The 22,349-nt window shown below is 46.0% G+C and overlaps 1 protein-coding gene across 1 annotated transcript in view; it reads right to left on the bottom strand.

Moving 5' to 3' along the window:
• Positions 1 to 8,662: 8,662 nt before the first annotated feature.
• Positions 8,663 to 22,349, bottom strand: part of LOC146812887 (claudin-10-like) — a 46,149-nt gene continuing 32,462 nt past the window's right edge. Inside the window, exons 2-5 of the mRNA XM_085619958.1 lie at positions 21,725 to 21,886; positions 20,269 to 20,350; positions 14,188 to 14,295; positions 8,663 to 12,654 (exon numbers count right to left, since the gene is read on the bottom strand). Of these exons, the coding sequence (XP_085476084.1) occupies positions 12,522 to 12,654; positions 14,188 to 14,295; positions 20,269 to 20,350; positions 21,725 to 21,886 (485 nt within the window). The 3' untranslated portion in view covers positions 8,663 to 12,521. The remainder of the gene's footprint in view (positions 12,655 to 14,187; positions 14,296 to 20,268; positions 20,351 to 21,724; positions 21,887 to 22,349) is intronic.

The following is a 22,349-nucleotide window of genomic DNA, read 5'->3' as shown; positions in this document are numbered from 1 at the left end:
TAGAACCTCGATGGCTCAGATTTCCTATTTGCACAGATTCCTATTTGAACAGGTGCTTGCGTACCACATGTCGGAGTTTTGAAGCACTAATGGCAGAATCAACCAAATTTAACCTGCAAAAAGGATTTTGTGCTGAAAGTTGACCTGTAGTGCCTTGATGACTTTGCACTAAGGAGCCATCCTGGTGATCTGGGTCCTCCTGGTGTTCGTGGTGTTCCCGTTGGTCCTTATGGTGGGCCGTGCCCTCCTGGCAGCGCCTGTCCTTCTTACTTGTTCTTTCTCTCCTTCTCCGTGCCTCTTCTCTCCAATGCCATTCCTCACACTCTTCCATTGAATTTCTTTTTCTCCCTTTATTTGAATCCCTCCAGTCCTCTTACCCTGCCTCTCACCTCTCTTTCCTTGTGCTCTGTTTCAGTGTGGAGAATAACCGCAAACACTCATCGCCAGGACACCATACCTGAAGACCTAGGTGGGAAACTTAAGGGCATAGACAATGTGAGAAGGTCACAAAGCGTCACAAAGGACAAAGGTCACATGAACTGACATCACAGGCAGCAGCTCTATAGACCTACCATTCTCACTTCTACAAGAGGAAGGGTCTGCTTTTTGAAAGCTGAGTTCCAGGCTGTGAGGTAGATGTACCCTACCTTATACAAGCAACATGCGTCTTCATATGTGAGCCCCGCAAACATATCTGCAGTTCACACATCTATGTTTCTTCACTGTAAAACGACTATTATATGAACCAATGCAGAGGTTCACATCAATAAACAGGGCATGGTTTTACATTAAAGAACAGAAAGTATGTTTTTATTAAGCTCTAAAGGAGTTTCCTAGCTCAGCTAAACAGCAGCACATAAAATAGATGTCATAACACAGAAATGTGACTTTAGCAATTAGAATTAATTTGTAGCTGTTTTATGTACTGCGCGTATCTTTTCCATAGATGAAAAGGAATTTGAGCTAGAAATTATCCTGAAATTTAAAATTAACCCTGATGTGTGCTTGGAGGGCACACTTAAAGACCGTTTTCAGCCGCTTCAGTAAACAAAATGTGCTGAAACGTGCGTATTTAAAGAGATAATACTGTGATTCTATTGCTCAGATAACTTTTAATGGCTACAGTTTAAAGCCATAAATGTGTAGTCACAGAAGCACTTACCCATTCATTATTATCCCATGTAACACCTTTACAAGTTCTCTGATAATCAGGCTTGCTGTAGTTCAGGTATAGAAGATAACTGCTAGTCCTTCATTTATTTCTTTTGTTTCCCACCCCTCAGTATATAATTTGGGGAAGCAGCCCACTCCGCCCCCCGGGTGACTTGCCCAGTTGCATGACTGCCAACCTGGCTATGCTCTCAAAGGCATTCCATTGTACAAAGCCTTGCAGTAATTTCCACATACATTGAAAAGGGCAATAGTACTTATATATGGCTTCTAAATAGCAGCAGACACCTATGCACTGGAAGGAGGGGTGCGGGTGACGCTGGAGCACCCCCAAAAGAAACATGCTGGAGTTCAGAAGGTGAATGACAAAAGATAAATGGTATCCCTCTAGACCTATATTACTTTACATCAGGCTATATTAAGCTCCTATTTGGGGCGCGAAGAATACTCTCTGCTATTATTTCTTTCTTTCATATTTTATTTCTTTTTCATCATTTTTAAAAAAAAACCTTCATCTCTTTTTTTAAATGTATTATTGTATACAAAACCATTCAAAATGTCTCCAATTGTACAAATATACTTATTTTTAAAGAGACAAAAACTGTACAAGACATGATACGTAGTGTGTATCAATTAGAACCAACATAAGGATATTAACAATTAGATAAATATCCAAAATCACAAACCCCCATACTCTTTCACCCCTCTTCTCATTCCGCATTCATATCGCTTTCACACTCTACATCAGGGGTACTCACAAACTTTCTCTCGGGGGCCAAATTTACAGTGTGGTTTGTGGCTGAGGGCTGCACCGGTGGGGGCGGGGTCAGAGGGGGAGGGGCGGGGCTAAAGCAAAAAAAAATTGTGACCATGAGGTTGAAAACAGGTCCCTGCAGCAGACGCCTTCGTCCACTGAGCCACCAGACCCGGCATACACACATCTCTCTCTCTCTCCCTCTCCCCCTCCCTCCCCTCTCCCTTCCCCTCCCCTCTCCCTTCCCCTCCCCCTCCCTCCCCCTCTCCCTCCCTCTCTCCACCTCCCTCCCCCTCCCTCTCTCTCTCTCCCCCGTCTCTCTCCCCCTGTCTCTCTCCTCCTGTCTCTCTCCCCCTGTCTCTCTCCCCCTGTCTCCCTCCCTGTCTCTCTCCCTCCCTCTCCCTCCATCTCCCTCCGTCTCCCTCCACCTGTCTCCGTCTCCTCCCTGTCTCTGTCTCCCTCCCTGTCTCCGTCTCCCTCCCTGTCTCCCTCTGTCTCCCTCCCTCTGTCTCCCTTCCTCTGTCTCCCTCCCTGTCTCTCTCCCTCCCTCTCCCTCTCCCTCCGTCTCACTCCGTCTCCCTCCCTGTCTCCGTCTCCCTCCCTGTCTCCGTCTCCCTCCCTCCGTCTCCCTCCCTGTCTCCCTCCCTGTCTCTCTCTCTCTCCCTATGTTTCCCTCCCTCTGTCTCCCTCCCTCTCCCTCTGTCTCTCTCCCTCTGTTTCTCTCCTATATCTCCCTCTCCCTCTATCTCCCTCTCCCTCCATCTCCCTCCCGTCTCTCTCCCTCTGTCTCCCTCTCCCGTCCTCCATCTCCCTCCGTCTCCCTCACTCCCTCTATCTCCCTCCCTCCCTCTCCCTCCTTTCCTCCATCTCCCTCCCTCCCTCTCCCTCCCTCTCTCTCCCTCCCTCCCTCTGTCTCCCTCCGTCTCCCTCCCTCTGTCTCCCTCCATCTCCCTCCCTTTGTCTCTCTCCCTCTGTCTCCCTCTCCCTCCGTCTCCATCCCTCCATCTCTCTCCCTCCGACTCCCTCCCTCTTCCTCCATCTCCCTCCGTCTCTCTCTGTCTCCCTCCCTCCCTCTGTCTCCCTCCCACCCTCCGTCTCCCTCCCTCCGTCTCCCTCTCCCTCCCTCCGTCTCCCTCCATCTCCCTCCCTCCCTCCCTCCGTCTCCCTCCCTCCGTATCTCTCTCTGTCTCCCTCCCTCTATCTCTCCCTGCCTCTCTACCTCCCTCTCTCTCCCTCTGTCTCCCTCCCTGTCTCCCTCTCCCTCCCTCTGCCTCCCTCCCTCCCCCCTCTGTCACCCTCCGTCTCCCTCCCTGTCTCCCTCTACCTCTGTCTCTCTCCCTCCGTCACCCTCCCTCTCCCTCCGTCTCCCTCTCCCTCCCTCTGTCTCCCTCCCTCTCCCGTCGTCTCCCTCCCTCTCCCGCCGTCTCCCTCACTCTCCTGCCGTCTCCCTCCCTCTCCCTCCGTCTCCCTCTGTCTCCCTCCGTCTCTCTCCCTCCCTCTGTCTCCCTCTATCTCCCTCCCGCCCTCTGTCTCCCTCCCTCCGTCTCTCTCTCTATTTCCCTCCCTCTATCTCCCCCTGTCTCTTTCCCTCCCTCCGTCTCTCAGCCTCCCTCTCCCTCTGTCTCCCTCCGTCTACCTCCGTCTCTCTCCCTCTGTCTCTCTCCCTCCGTCTCCCTCCGTCTCCCTCCGTCTCTCTCCCTCCCTCTGTCTCCCTCCGTCTCCCTCCCGCCCTCTGTCTCCCTCCCTCCGTCTCTCTCTCTGCCTCCCTCCCTCCATATCTCCCTGTCTCTCTCCCTCCCTCCGTCTCCCTCCCTCCGTCTCCCGCCCTCTGTCCCCCTCTCTCCCTCCCTCTCGCCTCCCTCTCTGTCTCTCTCGGTCTCCGTTCCTCTCCCTCCCTCCCTCTGTCTCCCCCAGACTGCACCTCTCTGTCACCCTCTGTCAACCTCTGTCTCCCTCCCTCTGCCTCCCTCTCCCTCCCTCCATCACCCTCTGTCATCTCACCCCCTTTGTGTGCCAGCCCTCAGCCCGGGCTCAGACAGCTTCCCAGCGCACACACACAGCTGCACTGAGACAGCTTCCCAGCGCGCACACACAGCCGCACCCGAGTACTTCACAGGTCTTTAAAAGACCATTTACATGTTAATAAATCTTTGTTGTATTTCACCTCTTATGCCCCTGCATCTCCACTTTGACAATCACTGGAATCCCCCGGCCCCCACAGAGCAGAGTCTGGGCTGCTGCACCCGGCAGTGTTTGCTATTTTTTTTTTTTTTAAACACAGGTAGAATGTCTGCAAGGTCCGCGGGCCGCCAAGGAAGGCTTGCCGGCCCGCCGCCGGCCCGCGGGTCGTACTATGAGTAACTCTGCTCTACATGCATACTACCCGTCCCAGAACCAGACTGCATGCGCAGATGAAACCACTGGGGTGAGGGACTCAACCCTCAAATGCTGTACAAGAGAGTATTCTTTGCGCCCCAAATAAGAGCTTAATATAGCCTGATGTTAAGTAATATAGGTCTAGAGGGATACCATTTATCTTTTGTTGTTTCTTTCCCCGTTTTCCCTGACGTTTAAATTGTTTTGTTCTTTAGGGGGTCGCCTTATTTATTCTGGTTCCGAAGGTGAATGAGCATTAAAAATGACTTTACATTTTGTTTATCTTGTCAAATTAGCTGTGCGTTCCGAGACAGAGGTCAAATGTCAGGATCTGGTTTCTGACAAATTGCTTCTTATTTTAATATGGAGGTTGGTGTTTACTTTTCTTTCTCTGACTGCAAAGTGCGAGGATTTTGTAAAGAAACTGTGTGACAATCTCGCTGGAGAGAGAGGAAAGACTCTAGGATTGAAATACCTATGTAGTAATCAGGGACCACACTGGAGATATTAAGTCAATTTAGGTTTATTCAGATAGCAGGTAGACAGGTAAACAGGTAGAACAAATCCAGGTGTAATGCCACAGCAACCCCACCAGGAGCAGCCTGCTAGCTGCTCAGCCCCATCCATCAACTGTCATCCCTCATTCAGTCACCCAAGCATTCCACTCATGGCCCACACACCAAACATTCCAATCAGAACACTCACACAGGCTGAGCAGCCAGGGACAGGGAAACACGGGAGAGGCAATCCATAACACAAGGATACTACAACCTATACATGAACTGTGTAAATATTTAAAAATCTATCCGCAGTTAGGAAAGCACAAATGAAGCACTTTTTAAAAATAATTCTAAAGTATGATGGAAACAAAGATTTTAATAAGATGAAAACTAATCAAGAAACAATATTAGGGGATGTCCATATGACAATTGTTTACTGAAACCCGATTTGTACACATTATCATCTGTGCGCTATATAGTTTTATCAGTGAATGGAAAGTGTGCTTTCTGTAAATGGCAGTTGCTACCACACCACCATTTAGTAATATATTTGTGACAGTGGGCTCGAAAATCCACCTTACATACTACACACTTACCACTCCCGTGATGACTGGGCGTGGCTCATTTGTGACACTTGTTTTTTGCCCGATGCTTGGAGTTTTTTAGAATCGCCGTGAGTTCCGTGATGTAACTTTGATGGTAGCACACCCACTCCGAACACTGTTCCAACACCACTGGTGGACACCCTGGCCGGTGGAAGTTTTGACGCTGCACACCCCGTTTATCATCGATGCGGTTCATCCTTCCCCGCTTGTGAGTGTTCCTGCCTGGAGCGTGGGATAACCCATAGAATCCCATACTGAGCTCCTTTTACTACTACAGCTGTTTCTGTTGAACCCATAAGACTCTACTTCAAAACGTGTGACCTTGTTTACCCCATTTGTTGCTGTGTTTGTGTTGTGTCGCTTCTCAGATGTTCTGACGCCAGGGGTGTGTGTATAGAATGAAATAACCACAAATGATGTTTGATTTTGAGGTCTTTAAATTCATGAGTCTGACTTCAACATCATATAAAAATTTCCCCACTAAAGTGGGCTTCGAGTATACTTTACATGTCAACAAATACATGGAAATTATAAATGCACACAATAAAAACACCCTTGACTAACAGCTTTATGGTACCAGTGGGTGACCAGAGGGTAGGTGATGGCTGGCTTCACATCTGAGCTTTACATTAGCAAATGAGTTTCCACAGATTAGGGCACAATCTGAGAATGTCTATTCGCCAAGTTCTGGATGGTGTGGTCTGACTACAGAAACATGCACTGGTAATCTTAGGGGCATGTGTAGAAGGGGATTGAACCACCGGAGTGTCACTTTTTCCGATGTTCCAGTGGTACAATGCCCTGCACCCTATTTACAAAGGAGTGTTAAGCCACTTTGCATGGCTTAATGCCGCATTGTAAATTTGGTAGCCTTTCACACATGTATATGCGTATAACAGGTGTGCAATGGGTGTTGCTGTGGGAGTTCTACCGTAACACCCATGGTCTTTTGATGCTACCCCAGATTTACAAGGATCATGCATAAGCAGGCGTTAGATTGGCGATGTTCTCTTTCTATGCGTGCTGCATTGTGCTGCACACATAGAAAGAGCAAACCACCATTAATGACTGTTTTTGTGCAGGAAGGTGCCCCTTACTGCACAAAAACAATCATTAAATAATGGTGATCTGCTACTTCCATGTGTGCTGCAGAATGAGAGTCTTCTACTCACCCTCAGACAGGCCACCCATTCCTGTATATAGTACAGCCTCAGGTTTTTCAGGCCAGGCCCAGGACTGTTCTGCGCTAGTTGTAGAGGTTTTGTTTTTAGACGTAGCACTCTTTAGCAAATTTATCAGCATTCCACCTTTTGTGGCACTGAAATTTATTAGACAATTTTTCCCAGTATCTGTAGCAGTGAACCACTAGAACCTGTGTACATTTTTGCCCATCCCCTCCATGTCTCTTGATAGCAACCAGGTTGTTCACACTTTTGATGTTGTTTTGCGCAGCTCCACCTTGCTTCCTGGCGCTTCTTTCTCGCTTTGAAAACAGTGCTACCTTGCTTCTCGCTGTAGTGACAGCACTACCCTGTTTCTTGGCGCATCTTCCTTTCCATAATGACAGTGCTACCTTGCTTCCTGGCACTTCTTCCTCTCTTTAATAACAGAGCTACCTTGATTAGTGGAATTTCTGCTCTCCATGATGGTAGCAACCCAGTGCTTATGGGCACCTCTTCCCTTACGTAATGACAGTGCTGCTCATGTAAACCCTGTTTCTGATGCTGTGCCTATCTGCAATGCCTCCCTCAGGTCGATGGTTGCGTCTAACCCATCTCTGACAGTAGCAGCCATGATCCAATCACATAATGGCACAAGTTTAGCACATGCACTTTTATATTTATTGTAGCACACAAGGGGGCACATTTACAAGCCCCTTGCGACACTTTTTCTCTGCCGTTGTGTCACTTTTCTGATGCAACGGCAGCGTAAAAATGCGGCACATTTACAACGTGACGCATCAAGAGAGATGCATCACGTTGTAAAGCCCTGCATGATATTATACCTGCGTCAGATATAATGTATGCAGGGTAGGCGTTCCCACGCAGGAAAGTCTTGTAAAAGTGATGCAGTGAAATTTACAAGATTTCACTGTGTGACTTTTAGGACACCACTGCATCAAAACCTTACGCCTGCTTGAAGCAGGCATAAGGAGTGACCCAGTGTATTGGGAATAGGCCGCAACAAGCCTTGCTGGAGTTACGTCATGCTCGAGACACGTCTCCAGCAATGCATGACTTTTCCACCAACAGATGCATTTGAATTTCTGACGCATCTGTCAATCCTTGCGCCACAGTGCGCCGTATTGTAAATACAATGCATCTATGGTGGCGCAAGGGTTTTCCACGTAGGTGCAAGTTTCTTGTAAATCTGCCCCAAGGTTTTCAATGTTGAGAGACCATGTAAACACATCTGTGCACTAGCCTAGCAAAGGCAAAGCAAAGTGACTATACCATAGAGAGCCCCCACCCTTTAATATAGGTTGGTGGTTAACATTAGAGCCTGATTTATGCTGTGGTTTACTCTGTCCATCAGGGTGGTAGAGGACATTACGCAGGCCCCCCAGATGGACAGACAGCCTCCATATTTAGAGATCACTGCCAGCCTAGCTGTCAGCTCTGCACATTCACAAGAACAGCCATCACAGCAGTGCCTCTGAAGGTCAAAAAGTTTGGTGAATGGCTTCCGCCATCCACCAAACCATTTGTTTGCCAAAAACAAAATCCTAAAATTAAAATGTCACAAAAAAATAAAATAATTACTTACACCCACGGCCAGGGAGCTTTTCCCTGGGCGTGGGCCTCATTGTTTGAATTTTTTTGGTTCGTCGCCACCAGGTTTAACCTGGCAGTGATGAACAGTAAAAAAGCGAATCGGACCAGCAGCCCTAAATAGGGTGGATGGTGTGAAGCGCTTACTTCGATGGCCAGCATTCCGTCTGATCGTTGGAGTAAGATTTCCGTCGATAAAGCCAATGGGAGCACCACCAACCTAAACCTGAACCTTTATTAAGACTGATGGACCGAGAGTTTGACGGCCAGGATTCCCCGTCACGTTTGTGCCAGAGTACGCTATCTGCCAAACTCAACATCATGCCCTTAGATTGTCTCTTGTTGTTCCCAAACAATTGCCAGACCCTAGAAGATATCTCCTGGAGTCATTTGACTTGCTTGGGTCATAGACTGACGAGCTATCCCCCAGGTTACAAAGACAATCACATGCCAAGCTTAAACACCAGAGCAGTCTGTCAAATGGAAGACATCTTAAAGCCTCAGGTAAGAAACAGCAGCACTATCGTTTATTTCAAACACCTTGTTCAATTTGGGCAATATACAGCAGACCTGCAACTTACATGACATATGTGTTTTAGTCCATGGTTTGGTCAGCAAACTAATCACTCAGGTTGCATTTCTTTTGCAAGCTAAAGCACAGCAGCTAATAAAGTCTTTAGGTTACGCAATCTTGCATGCTCGGGGTAGATACAGCAGAGATTCCAATCGGGTTATAACGATTCTACATGCTAAAGTCTCAGACAGCAGAGCTATCTCTTCGGTTACTCCTATGTAAGAGTCTAACCTTTAGCCAACACATGTATCCCTCATGTTGCATATCTCTCAGAGGCTGCATCATTGAGACCAGAGCTCCCAGGGTATGTTCATGGTACATACGCAGACAAGAATCAGCACAGCTTCTCATCAGCTCACAGAAGGTTCACTTCCTCAGATCTCAAACAGCAGAGACATCCCTTGGGTTACTCAGATCTTAAAGCCTAAACATTAGACATTAGATCTTACCATTAACAATAGAGCTCACAGGTTACCTTCATCTTACATACTCAGAAAAGAATCAGCAGAGCTTCCTCTCAGATTACAGAAATGTCAAATCCTCAGGTCTCTGACAGCCAGTGCTTAATTTGAGCCGGTGGTTTCCAGTGCTTAGCACTGGCACTTAATCATCACCACTGGCACTTCTAGCTCAAACTCTACCCAAAGCGCTTTTCATGAACACTCATTTTTTGTAGGCCCAGTGACATTAATTGATTTGACTAGAATCATAGGATGTTGAGCCGGCACCCAGAGTCGAACCTGGTTCCCCGGCTCCGAAATTGGCAACTCTGATCATTACGCCACATCCTCTTTCCCCTAGTAGGGTTTCATGGTGAGAATTTGGATGTTTTAAACTGCACTACTAGGAGAAATGAGCTGGTGCGAGCTGCTGCCTGACGCGAGCCCCGGCACTTATTTTTTTACAAATTAATCACTGCCGACAGCAGAGCTATTCCTTGGGTAACTCAAATTTAAGTCTTGCCTTTGGACATCAGAACTACCCATTAACAGTAGAGCTCTCAGGATACTTTCATCTTACATACTCAGACAAGAGCCAGCAGAGCTTTCCCTCAGTGTACAGCAATTTCACATCCTCAGGTCTCCGACAGCAGAGCTATCCCTTGGGTTACTCAGATTTAAGAGCCTAACCTTTAGATATTAGATCTTACCATTAGCAAGGGAGCATACCTCTCAAAGGCAGCAGCATTGACATCGGATCTCTCAAGTTAGATTTATTTTAAATGCCTGGGCAGAGCAAAACTCTGGCTTGCTCAAAAGTGGTTGAAGATAAAAACAGAAAAAATGAAAGTCTTATTGTAGGGAAGTCTCAGGCCCTTTGGTTTCCTCTTTATCCAGCATGTTTTGGAAATTCTCCTCTCCCTAAAGCCACTGTGAAAAATCTTGAAATCACATTTTATCCAACCTTACTATGGAAAAGCAAGTCTCAGTGGTGGCATCATCCAGAGCTTAGTGGTTGTAAAGGCTGAAACCTTTAATGCCCCTTTTTCCATCAGTAACCGTAAGAATGTTGTCCTGTCAATGATTGGGTCGAAACTAGAATATTGTAATCCTCTCTATTTACGAATATTCCAACATTTTATGTCTAGGCTTCAAGTAAGTTAGAATCCAGAGGCCAGACTGGTTATTCCTGCCATTAGTTTTTCATCGGCTAACCCTCCCTTGAGCCCTTCACGGGCTACAGATTGAAAACCGTATTTCATGTATGCCTCTCTGCCTGGTCTGCATATGGTTTATGGTCAAGAGCTTGGGGGCATATAAGCAAGGGCCGGCGATAATTATCGCTCAGCGCTCTTAGCGTGAGGATAATTATCGCCGGCCAACTCTGAATTTTATCACGGCGATAGCGTGCTATTAGCAACGCTTATCTCCAAAGCGATAAAATTCAGAGCGCAAGCTGCCAATTCTGAGATTATTGCTGGAAATACAGCGATAATCCCACAAGGTTTTGCGATATCTTACTGATAGGGATAGACATACTTAGCCATGATATCCACCTTACATAGGACATCATGGCTAAGTCAGAAAAATACCAGACGTAAAAAAGCAGCATTAACCGCGGTTAGCGCTGCTTTTTTTATCTCTAACAGGGTTAGCGATATCCTTGATAATAGGAGAATTGTCGCTTAGCGACATTTCTTCTATTAATGTACTCTGGAACGCCCCCTTTGCATCTCATTAGAGATGCAAGGGGAAGCGTAGAGTAAAAGGGTGCTAACATGCGAATTTGCGTGTTAGCACACTGTTGCTGATAGGGCGCTAGTTTTATCTCTGCTTTTTTGGCTTTTAAAGCCAAAAAAGCAGAGATATAGCCCTTGTTGATATGCCCCTTGGTTTCTTGAAATGTAAAATCAGCTTTTAGAAGCATTCCTGAACTCTTTGATTGTCTCAAGCTCGGCTACTCAATCAACCACCTTGTAAGCCATCCACACTAGTCTTTAAAGCCTTTTCTGCTCTGGCCTCACACCTCTGAAATAATCTTACTCCTGATTTAAGATGTATCTTTCCACATTTCTTGTTTTCTGGAAAAAATCAACAACCGTGTTCAACTAATACCACTTTTAAGGTCAGTGCATATCACTAGTAAATGGGGTAAAGAGACCTTTTTGGCGATAGGCGCCCTTCATAAATTTCTAATAAGAAGAGGATGTAGAGCAGTCGACGTCGAAGCTGGGGAGCGGGGTTCAAGTCTCGGCAACGACGCTCAACATCCTGTGATTCTGGGCAAATCACTTAATCTCCCGTTCTCAGCAAAAATGAATGTGTCCTTGTAACTGGTGCTACGTAAAGCGCTCTGATACCCAATATCTTCGAGTCTAGTTCACGCTATACAAAACTCTAAAAAACATAAGAGTAAAAACAGCCAATTTCAGAAATTCTACATCTTCAGGCGTCAGATAGCAGAGCTATCCCTCAGGTTACTCAGGGTTTCCATTAGGTTTTCCAGCTGGGATATGTACATAAAACTACTCCTCAGAGAGACAGCGATGCTACTCTAGTTTTTGGAAAGAAAAGAGCACACAGCCATATTTCATGGAGGTGTTGAGAAAGAGATCTCTCCATGTGGAAAACATAGAAACAAAAATGTAAAAAAAACTGCACTCGAGTATGAATTTCAGTGAGAATTGTTGCCAATGAGAAAGCAAAGGAATCTATGACCTGCAAAGATTTCCATGAATTACCAAGTCGCTTTTTGGGAATCGCAGAGAATTATGGTATGTATGCACAATTTAGACACAAGTTTACAAGCATAAATGGTTGGTTATTTTTTCAAGGACGCTTTGATACTCAAGCCCTGAGAGAGTAGGGAAGGGATGAGAGGAGAGGAGTGAAACAGAAGAATTCGACATGATGAAAAAGCCACCGAGAGGTGAGGCAAAGATAACAGGTCAGTAGAGGTAGCAGGTGAGGCAGAGTGAGGCTTAAAACATAATTGGTGTAGATGATGTAAATAGAGCGGAGCGGTAACTTAAGAAAGAAAAGTACTAAGAGAAGAAGGAGAGAAGAGATAAGGAACATAAAAGGAGAATTAAAGGGAAGGAGAAAAGAGAAGTGTGAGAGAGGTGAGAGAAGCATAAAACACACAGAAAGGAAGAGTTAGAAGTGACGTTAAGTGAGAGACAGGAGGTGATGGTAGCGGCCATTGGCATCAGAAGGGTTTGGTGACTCCAGCTTTTCTCAGAAAATGATGACCACCTCCTGCCTGTTGGCTTCACCATTATCATGTCTCTGGCCTGTCCATGGTAACAGTCTCTGTGGCCAGCTGTGGTAGTCACACATAGGCGTTCTTGTCGAAGTTCTTTGGGGGGCCCTTTCCTGGGTGGTGGTCGGCTCGTCCAAGTCCACCCTGCGCCTTCGTCCGAGATGACATCACTGAAGCGGCTCCATTGTAGGAATAACTCATTCTGCAGGCAAAACAGTAGATACCTGTAAGTTACAGTTACTGTGGCTATAAAAGCAAAAGTGTAAATTAATGGGTCCTGAGACATGATCATCTATTGCTTATGTATTGGTTTTACCACAGAAATCTATCACCCTCATTGATATATGAATACACTGTGAGGTTTCTTCTACCAGGTTGTTCCTCATTGATCCATAGATGGCTTATTTCCATGGTATATTTTCAGAATGTGCATATGAAATAAATGAACGGATGATAAACATGAGTGGAAGTAATGTAAGTAGCTAGTAGCTGTCCTAGAAATCTGTTATGGAAAGGACTCCATGGACATACATTTAACAAACGTGTCTTTGTCCCTTGTTTATATATAGTCATAAGTCCTACCATAATTTTGCCACTTGTTGATATAGATAAATGCTGATATGCCTTTGATCATTGAGAAATAAATTGGTAAACTATTAGATGTGTTTGACCCCAGTTGATTTAGCAAGAATTGTGGAGATGTCTTCGAACCTTGTTGACATATAGATACACCCTCCGAAGACTTTGACCCTTGTTGATGTAGCAATGAATTCTAGGATGTCTTGGGACCAGTTGATATATCAATAACCATGGTGATATTTCGACCCTTCCTTGAAATATCAGTCTTCGGAAGTCTTTGATCCTTGCTGTTGTATAAATAATCCCCAGGGTGCCATTGAATCTCAAAGATTTACAGATTAATCCTGACATGTGTTTGAGTATTTTTGATATATACAAATAGTTCCTGGTATCTACAACACTAATTGATATATCATCAGGTTAGAAGATGTCTTCAGCCCTTGTTGAAGTAGTCCTAAATCTTGGGGTGTCTTTGAGAATTGCTCATATATGTACCGGAAAAGTGAATTTAATTGACCTCTCTTTCCTTTTTGAGAACCCGTTGTAAAGCGGATCTATCTATCAGCCACCTGCATCCCCATCCACTTAACTCTGTATATCCATTATTTTATACTCACCCATCTCTTTCATACACTTTCACCCACATACCCATGAATACATTAATGCATTCATTCACACACTCCTATGTTCACCTATTATTTCATCTGTTCATCCACTTATCCACCACACCAATCTCTCATAAAGCCTTCTCTAAATTCAACTGCTCCCTTGCACTATCAAACAAATATGCTGCCCCACCATAAAACCACACAACAGCCAGACCTCCTGCCAGAAAGGCCCGTCAAGATGTTGGCTGCCCAACCACAAGGCCACCAACCCAAAGACTGCCAATAAGAAGCCAACTCCACCAACAAGGTGCCCAACTATAAAGCCACCCAACCACAGGCAAATCAACCAATACCTTTACACTCAATATGCTGCCTAATTATCAAACAACATATAGTTGTAGATAGTCACAGCTTAACAAATAAACCATATCCGCTCAGCATCATCCTGATATTGATTTCTCAAGAAGGCATCAATATCAGATTGCAGACAGCGAGTCATGCCGCAGCCATGGCCAGAGCAGTGAAATAGCGGCAGCGACTTTCTTTACCTTGGGACTGTGGTTTCTTGTACCATTGAGAAGCAGAACATGGCACCACCGATGATACACAGGGAGGCACCGGCCCAACCGATGAAGAGAGCCGCTCCCAGCTCATACCTGCGAGAAATGAACTGATGTTACCAATGAACCATATATACCACAAACTGAAAAAAAATCCTAGAATTTTCTGTAAGTTAGATTTGTATTGCTTTGTTTATAATAGAACAATTTAAATCTAATCATTTTCCACTCTAAAGAACTGTTTGAATATTTGATGATCTTATCCATTCATCAACATCTCAAACAGAATATTTATGCATTATTCTACCTAAAATCACAATTATTGCACCAATATGGATAATACAATAAAAAAAAGGAAAAGCAGGCCCCTTGGTTTATCTTAATATAAAAACTGTCCATAATCACAGTTTTTCCCCTCACATGCTTCCAGCACTAAGAAAATAACTGGACGTTTTTCCAATTAATAAAACCCATTTAACATTTTTGCTTTCCACGATGACATTATTTAAATATTACATCGGTCCTAAAAGTAATCTAGATCTAAAGGAAACTTTGCAAAAAAGATTAAAAATTAAAGACATTTTAAAATCCTCCCACCCAATAATCATGCAGAGCTTTGCTGGACTCAGAAAGTACCTTTGCTTCTTCTAGATGTCAATATTTTATCTGAGCAAATCTTAAAGCTAAATAGTGACCTAATGTTGGTATATATTTGTATATTTTCACTCTACTAAGTATCTTTCTTTGTTAACTTAGGTCTTCACTTGAATCTACATATACAAACAAGTTGCCAGCTTAATACCAGGTGAGTTGATGTGTGTCCACTCTGAATCCGCAGTTCAATTCTCCCTAAGATGAGGCAGGGCAGGGACTTTCCAAGAAGGTGGTAAACTAAGGTGTGAGAGACCTGGCCTGACTGCCTTTGGGTAAATCATGTTTGATGGTGGGCACACACTCCATGTGTTGCATGAACTGCTTCACTGGGCTGCTCAGGTCTTCACTTCTTCACAGCAGGTTGGGGGACTGTGGATATTTCGGTAATTACTGGCAGAAAGTAGTCCCAACTCAATTCTTACTTCTGAATGTAGACTGCTGAATACTGAACCCAATGCTGTTCATCACACTTTAACTCTGCTTTTTGCAGTTTAAGCAGTATAGTTGGTTGTGTTGTCCCACACTGAGCCCTGTACAGTAATTTCACAATGTTGTCTTGTGTACCTTTCTCAGAGGGTTTTGTGAGATAATTTTTTTAATTCGGTCCAAGAATTTTAAATCGAACAGGCCCAGTGCTTTTCCAAAGTGGTACAAAAGGGAGTGGTGATGGACGGAGCATCAGAACCAATCAAACACTCACACCCAGTCAACAGATCTGGGTTTGATCCATCACCGTTCTTTAGCCCACTCTGCCACCCCAGTTCAGACATGGCCATATGCAAATCAATCTGACCCTGTGCCTCATGGGAACAGTCCAGCCCGAACTGCCAAGCCATGCCTTCCCTGGACCGGAAACAAGCTTCCTGGGACCGGTTTCTGGCATTTCAGCCGTCTTCAGCCAGGCTTGCTTGAATCCAGTGGCAAAGTGAGCAAGGGTCTCACGTCTGAGCATACCCTGCCAACTTATGGCGAACAAAATGGTACAAAAGGGGGTGGTGATGGACGGAGCATCAGAACCAATCAAACACTCGCACCCAGTCAACAGATCTGGGTTTGATCCATCACCGTTCTTTAGCCCACTCTGCCACCCCAGTTCAGACATGGCCATATGCAAATCAGTCTGACCCTGTGCCTCATGGGAACAGTCCAGCCCGAACTGCCAAGTCATGCCTTCCCTGGACCGGAAACAAGCTTCCTGGGACCGGTTTCTGGCATTTCAGCCATATTCAGCCAGGCTTGCTTGAATCCAGTGGCAAAGTGAGCAAGGGACTCACGTCTGAGCATACCCTGCCAACTTATGGCGAACAAAGTGGTACAAAAGGGGGTGGTGATGGACGGAGCATCAGAACCAATCAAACACTCACACCCAGTCAACAGATCTGGGTTTGATCCATCACCGTTCTTTAGCCCACTCTGCCACCCCAGTTCAGACATGGCCATATGCAAATCAGTCTGACCCTGTGCCTCATGGGAACAGTCCAGCCCAAACTGCCAAGCCATGCCTTCCCTGGACCGGAAACAAGCTTCCTGGGACCGGTTTCTGGCATTTCAGCCGTCTTCAGCCAGGCTTGCTTGAATCCAGTGGCAAAGTGAGCAAGGGACTCACGTCTGAGCATACCCTGCCAACTTATGGCGAACAAAGTGGTACAAAAGGGGGTGGTGATGGACGGAGCATCAGAACCAATCAAACACTCACACCCAGTCAACAGATCTGGGTTTGATCCATCACCGTTCTTTAGCCCACTCTGCCACCCCAGTTCAGACATGGCCATATGCAAATCAGTCTGACCCTGTGCCTCATGGGAACAGTCCAGCCCGAACTGCCAAGCCATGCCTTCCCTGGACCGGAAACAAGCTTCCTGGGACCGGTTTCTGGCATTTCAGCCATATTCAGCCAGGCTTGCTTGAATCCAGTGGCAAAGTGAGCAAGGGACTCACGTCTGAGCATACCCTGCCAACTTATGGCGAACAAAGTGGTACAAAAGGGGGTGGTGATGGACGGAGCATCAGAACCAATCAAACACTCACACCCAGTCAACAGATCTGGGTTTGATCCATCACCGTTCTTTAGCCCACTCTGCCACCCCAGTTCAGACATGGCCATATGCAAATCAGTCTGACCCTGTGCCTCATGGGAACAGTCCAGCCCAAACTGCCAAGCCATGCCTTCCCTGGACCGGAAACAAGCTTCCTGGGACCGGTTTCTGGCATTTCAGCCGTCTTCAGCCAGGCTTGCTTGAATCCAGTGGCAAAGTGAGCAAGGGACTCACGTCTGAGCATACCCTGCCAACTTATGGCGAACAAAGTGGTACAAAAGGGGGTGGTGATGGACGGAGCATCAGAACCAATCAAACACTCACACCCAGTCAACAGATCTGGGTTTGATCCATCACCGTTCTTTAGCCCACTCTGCCACCCCAGTTCAGACATGGCCATATGCAAATCAGTCTGACCCTGTGCCTCATGGGAACAAATAGACCAAAGTGGGTTGGGGCAGCTTTCTTTAGTCAGTTATCAGTGTGAATAAATGATCTCTCTTTATGTCAGTTTCCTGATCTGGCAGTTCTTGGGGACTTCTGCAAGGTATTAAAAAGTAGAATGTGGGGTGCGTGTTAGAAAAAATTGTGGCAACTCTTGTTCAATTTCCATCCAGAGATTAGAAAATAAAAACAGGTGGACACCAGAAGATTCTATCTGTCAGTTCTTCTGCTTCTGCTAAGGCGGAGGAGCATCACCCCACCGCTTTGCAGCAGTGAAATAAAGGAAAAATAAAAAGATAATAGCATGATATTATTATCATTTTATTTTTCGCTGCTGCCGCAGCAGCTTTGAAGGGGCGGGCTGCTCTGCTCACAGAGCAGGGAGAGGAGTGGTGGGCACACTAAGTGCACATGACTATTTGTTCGGCCGTCTTGGGTCAGCCAAACAGTCATGCGCACCTTGCATGTTCTCCACCCAGGCTGCATTACAGCCTGGGTACAGAACATGTACAAGCTACCAGTTCCTGGCTAAGCGCCAAACCATGGCGCTCAGACCAATCACAACACTGCATTTTAGCATTGTAATTGGCTCAGGGGAGCCTGGAAGCCTGGGTGCTTCATGCTCCTCTCAATGCGGAGGAGAGACAACGGATGAGAGACGCGGCGTGGAGGTATGTTTTTTTTTTTCTTACATCCCCTTACTCCACACACCTGCCCCTGCACCCCGATCCTTGCCAGCCGCCACTGTTCTACTGAAGATCTTGGACATGCAACTAAGCGTTCTGAGCTTGAAGCTGAGGTCAATGCATCACTAGTAGGGAAGGAGTCAGATTTAGGGAACCTTATTAGTGGAGAGAGGTTGCAGAGTTTTATTATCCATGTATAAATGGATGCCAGTTCCTAGAGGTTTAAGTGTAGGAAACAGTACCAACTTAGAGCTGGGTGCCAACTGGAAATACTCCAATTCCTGGAGAAGGTGGTGCAACTGGAGGAAACGTCTTAGTTGGAATTTCCTCCATGATGGGGATGGTATTGAGAAAGAAATCCCAGCGAAGGGCACTTTTTCAATCTCAGCACATGTTCCAGACAGCTCTAAATCAGGTCCATACTGCACGTAGGAGCTTCTATGGATCAGAGTGGTAAAGCTGGAGACCGAGGGGCAGATTTACTAAGATTTTATGCCGTGTTTGAGTCACAAAAGTCATTCAAATCAGCGCAAAATCTTTTTGACCGATTTTCTTTCCAGCGCCAAAATGGTTTAGTGCTGGAGTTAACGTGAAAGTAACATGAAGCACCACATAGCACAACTTTGCATTACTCAGTGCCGGGGGGGGGGGGTACCATGGGCGGTGCATGAGTGTTCCTATGCAACCACCAAGATTTCTGACGCTAAACCCTATTTACTAAATAAAGTAGACAGGATTCAGAGTCAGAAAATAGTGCATCCTTCAACCAGGTGCTATGAATGAGAAATGTTTTTTTCTCCTTTATTTTCTGACTTCACATTTGTGCTGCACTGTACAGCACACATACAAAGTGGGAAAATGTTTAAAATTAGTCTGAGCATAGTATTTGGTACTGGAAGGGTATCTTTCCAGCATAAAACCTATGCTTGACTCACAGAGACACCCTTGCACTATGGAGCAAAGGTGTCTCCATGGCGCACGGCAGCTAATTTCAGCACAGGCGCTAGGGAGAGGGGAGGAGAGGTCCATTGTCATGGGGACATTGTAGTCTCCACTAAGTTAGCATGAGCTCTGCAGACATTGCATGGCTTTGCGCAGGCTACTACATAGCTTTATGTTTGCAAAGGCTTTGTTCGCACTTTTCACATGAGAACAGTCTGCTGTGTGCCTTCTCTGCCTGTTCCTGGTATTTGGTCTGAACATCGTGAACAAGGTCGATAAACAATGCTCCTTGTTATTTTGTTCTGGTCAGGCCTTAGCACCTAGACACAACATACCAACGCATCTGTTATTTAGTACAACGTACTTTGGTCTTAATGGAAGACACAAATAGGTAGCGGGCACTTGGGAGAGGGATCTCTCTAGGGAGAAGAGCAAGACAGCACCTATGATGCAGATCTACCATCTATGGGCTACGGTATGGGGTCTGCTGGCAAAGCCCAGAGGTCTTCTAATATATAATAACACTTATTCTTAGCAAGAGGAGAGAGGTTAGGCTCCATTGTCTTTTCATGATGACCTCTCCCTTCATGATTTATGGACTAGCTGCTATGCTGACCGTATTTGTACTATGCATTTTCCTGCTTGTGGTGGCACATATACTGCATGGTAGGGCACGTTAATTAAAATAAATATTTTAAACTGTTTCGTGTCTCTCATATCTTATTGTGGACAAGTACAAGAGTGCGAGTGAAAGGGTGTATCTTGTTACCGCGATTCTTGGGAGATCTGGGAGTGTTGTGTTCTGGGATGTCTAATCACTTATTTCTCTGTGAGTGAGTAGAGAGCAAGTGGGACACTATAGCTAGTCGGTCCTGGGCTCATGGGTACTAAGGTGGTAGGATGACTCAGTCCCTGGACACCAAGGTCCTATAATCTTGCGCATAGTTCTGTTTTTGGGCAGAATCACTGCACCACCATATTTCAGTAAATTTGGTGCTCTCCTGCTCTGCGCTACGTGAGAAATTGGTAAACATGGCCCCAAGTGGGTTCTGTGAGTAAAGGTCTTGGTTAACCTGGAAACCAAGTGGTCTCTGTGAGTAAAGATCAGACAGAAAACAAGCAGACCAATAACCCTTATTGGTCATGAAATCTTATGAGTTTAGAAAGTTAGAGTTTCACAGCAAAAGAGACGCACAAGACCCTTTGGTCTGGTGACACTCTGACATGGTGCCGGCTACGCCCTCGCCGGCAGGGCACAGGTTTAGGTGGAGGAACACAACATCAAGACAAGTAGAGGTGAGACTTACTTCTGCTCCAGGACGGTGGGGTCGAAGAACTGCGAGGTGATCCTGTGAGCGTACAGCGAGACTCCAGACATGGCACACAATCCTGCAGGGTAGAACATGGACAAGGCTGTGACATCTCAGATGGATCCAAGTTCTTTATAGCACTTTTTTATGCTCTCACTTAGGGGAGGGTTTTTTTGCACAACTGTATCCTTAAGGATGCAGGGAATGACATGGCAATTGGTAGCCGGGACCTTTGTCGATAAGGTTGTTGCTTCTGGAAGGCCAATAGGACTGGGGCAGAGTCAGCCATATGAATGGCTATGCCATAGTTATATTCTTCATGAAGAGAGAGCAGTCCCATGTGTCAGACAACCACTTACATATATTAAGGGTATTACACAATGATGGTCTGGTTTGCCTGTTTGGGATTCTTATGTGTGGTGCAGCTGACATTCTCAAGCAATGGGTAGGTTCAAAGATGCGCTGATGCCACACCGCCTCAACATATGGTGAGGGATAATGAAAGGCAACATGTACTGTAACTGTAGGAAAACAACAACGTCCCCAATTATGTGAACTTGGCTTGAAATCCAGAAGTAGAGTGGTCCCTGGGTGAACATGTGTATACCTTCAGCGTCTCCAAAACACTGCAGTGTGTGCAGTGGGGGAAGGGCCTGGGTGATGTGTAAAAAATGTGAATTGTATACATCTGCTATTAAAACGATGGACAAATTTCCAGCATGGGTCAGATATGGATTCATCTCTATTAGTGATGAGCAAATATTACTTTCAAAAAGTTAGAATTCCAAAATCCCCATTTATCAATCTTTCAACATCCTATTGCTGCTGCTATGGGATGTCCACATAAACTTTATGAGCCACTCCTCGTGGTTTGTCACTCTGCTCATTCCTGGACATCAAAACTTGTACAGGAAGATCTGGAGAGCAACACTCAATGTGAATGGGTGCCCAGTCGCCAATCCGAATGGCGCAAATACAGCAAACAGTTCTAATTGGTCCAAAGGTGCTGAGTCATTTATTGTAAACACTAGGTTGTTTCACCCATTATGGTTAATTTCTTTTTCACTCAATCAGAATCACCACACGTTCAAGCTGTTCTGATTGGCTCCAGTTAATCAGAATGGATGGGTTACACAGGGCCTTTCTAGACTGCTTTGAGTTCAAGGAAGGCACAGTCCATGCCATGCAGAAACAGGTTTTGACGCTCCCATTGTGGTGCCTTTCTAATAGCACCACTGTGGGACTGCCAAAGGACCGCCTGCCAGACTACGAAGAAACTCGTAACCTGTCAGGCTGCTGGTAGTCGAGTTTGGCGGTGTGGGAGCAGGGCGCTGGCGTGGCGGCCAGCTCCCACACCGCCGAACTTGTAATCAGGCCCTTCATGAGGGCTTATGAGAGTCCTACAGCACTGCACCAAGTAAGTCCTCTTACCAACACCCTGGATTGTACTCACCACAGAATATGAACACCACACCAGAAACGCAGGTTGTCTTCCCCTTTGCGGTGTCGGAGCCACCGATCTTTGTGCACTTCATCCCGACGAGGGCGAAAACACACCCGAAGAACCCCAGGCAGACAGCGGCGATCATCAGCCCGCGGCAGACCTGAATGTACCCTGAGAGGAGAGGGGACACGAGTAATGTGAGGAAGGTGTATCAGCCATGGACCCATGCCCCTTGAGTCTTCCTAAGCGTGGTGCACATATGTCCAGACTCTTAAACATGATTCCGTGCAGTACCCGCTCTAAACTAGCCTAAGACTCAGAGGTTCACGTCTGCAGATTTATTAAATACAGACTGGTGACAGTCCACTGCCCTATCCTTATGTCTCTCGAATCATAGAAATTTGGTCATGAATTGAGTGTCTCTGCATGCTGTCAATCATGACTGCCAGAACAAAAGCTGTGCTTACTGACTGCAAAGAGTAAACAAGCATTGGCAGTGCCAGTAGCTTTGGTTTATAACTGAAAGTGCCCCATCAATCACTCACTCAGCCGTCCACCATTAAACACAAACACAAAGTCAACAATAATAGGCAGACAAATTAATGTGATAAAAGCAGAAAAATATCATCGCCTA

The sequence above is a fragment of the Triturus cristatus genome, chromosome 7 (assembly GCF_964204655.1).
Source record: "Triturus cristatus chromosome 7, aTriCri1.1, whole genome shotgun sequence".
Taxonomy (NCBI): Eukaryota; Metazoa; Chordata; class Amphibia; order Caudata; family Salamandridae; genus Triturus; species Triturus cristatus.
The sequence above is the reverse complement of the archived record's forward strand: the minus strand, read 5'-3'. Positions and strand labels throughout refer to the sequence as shown.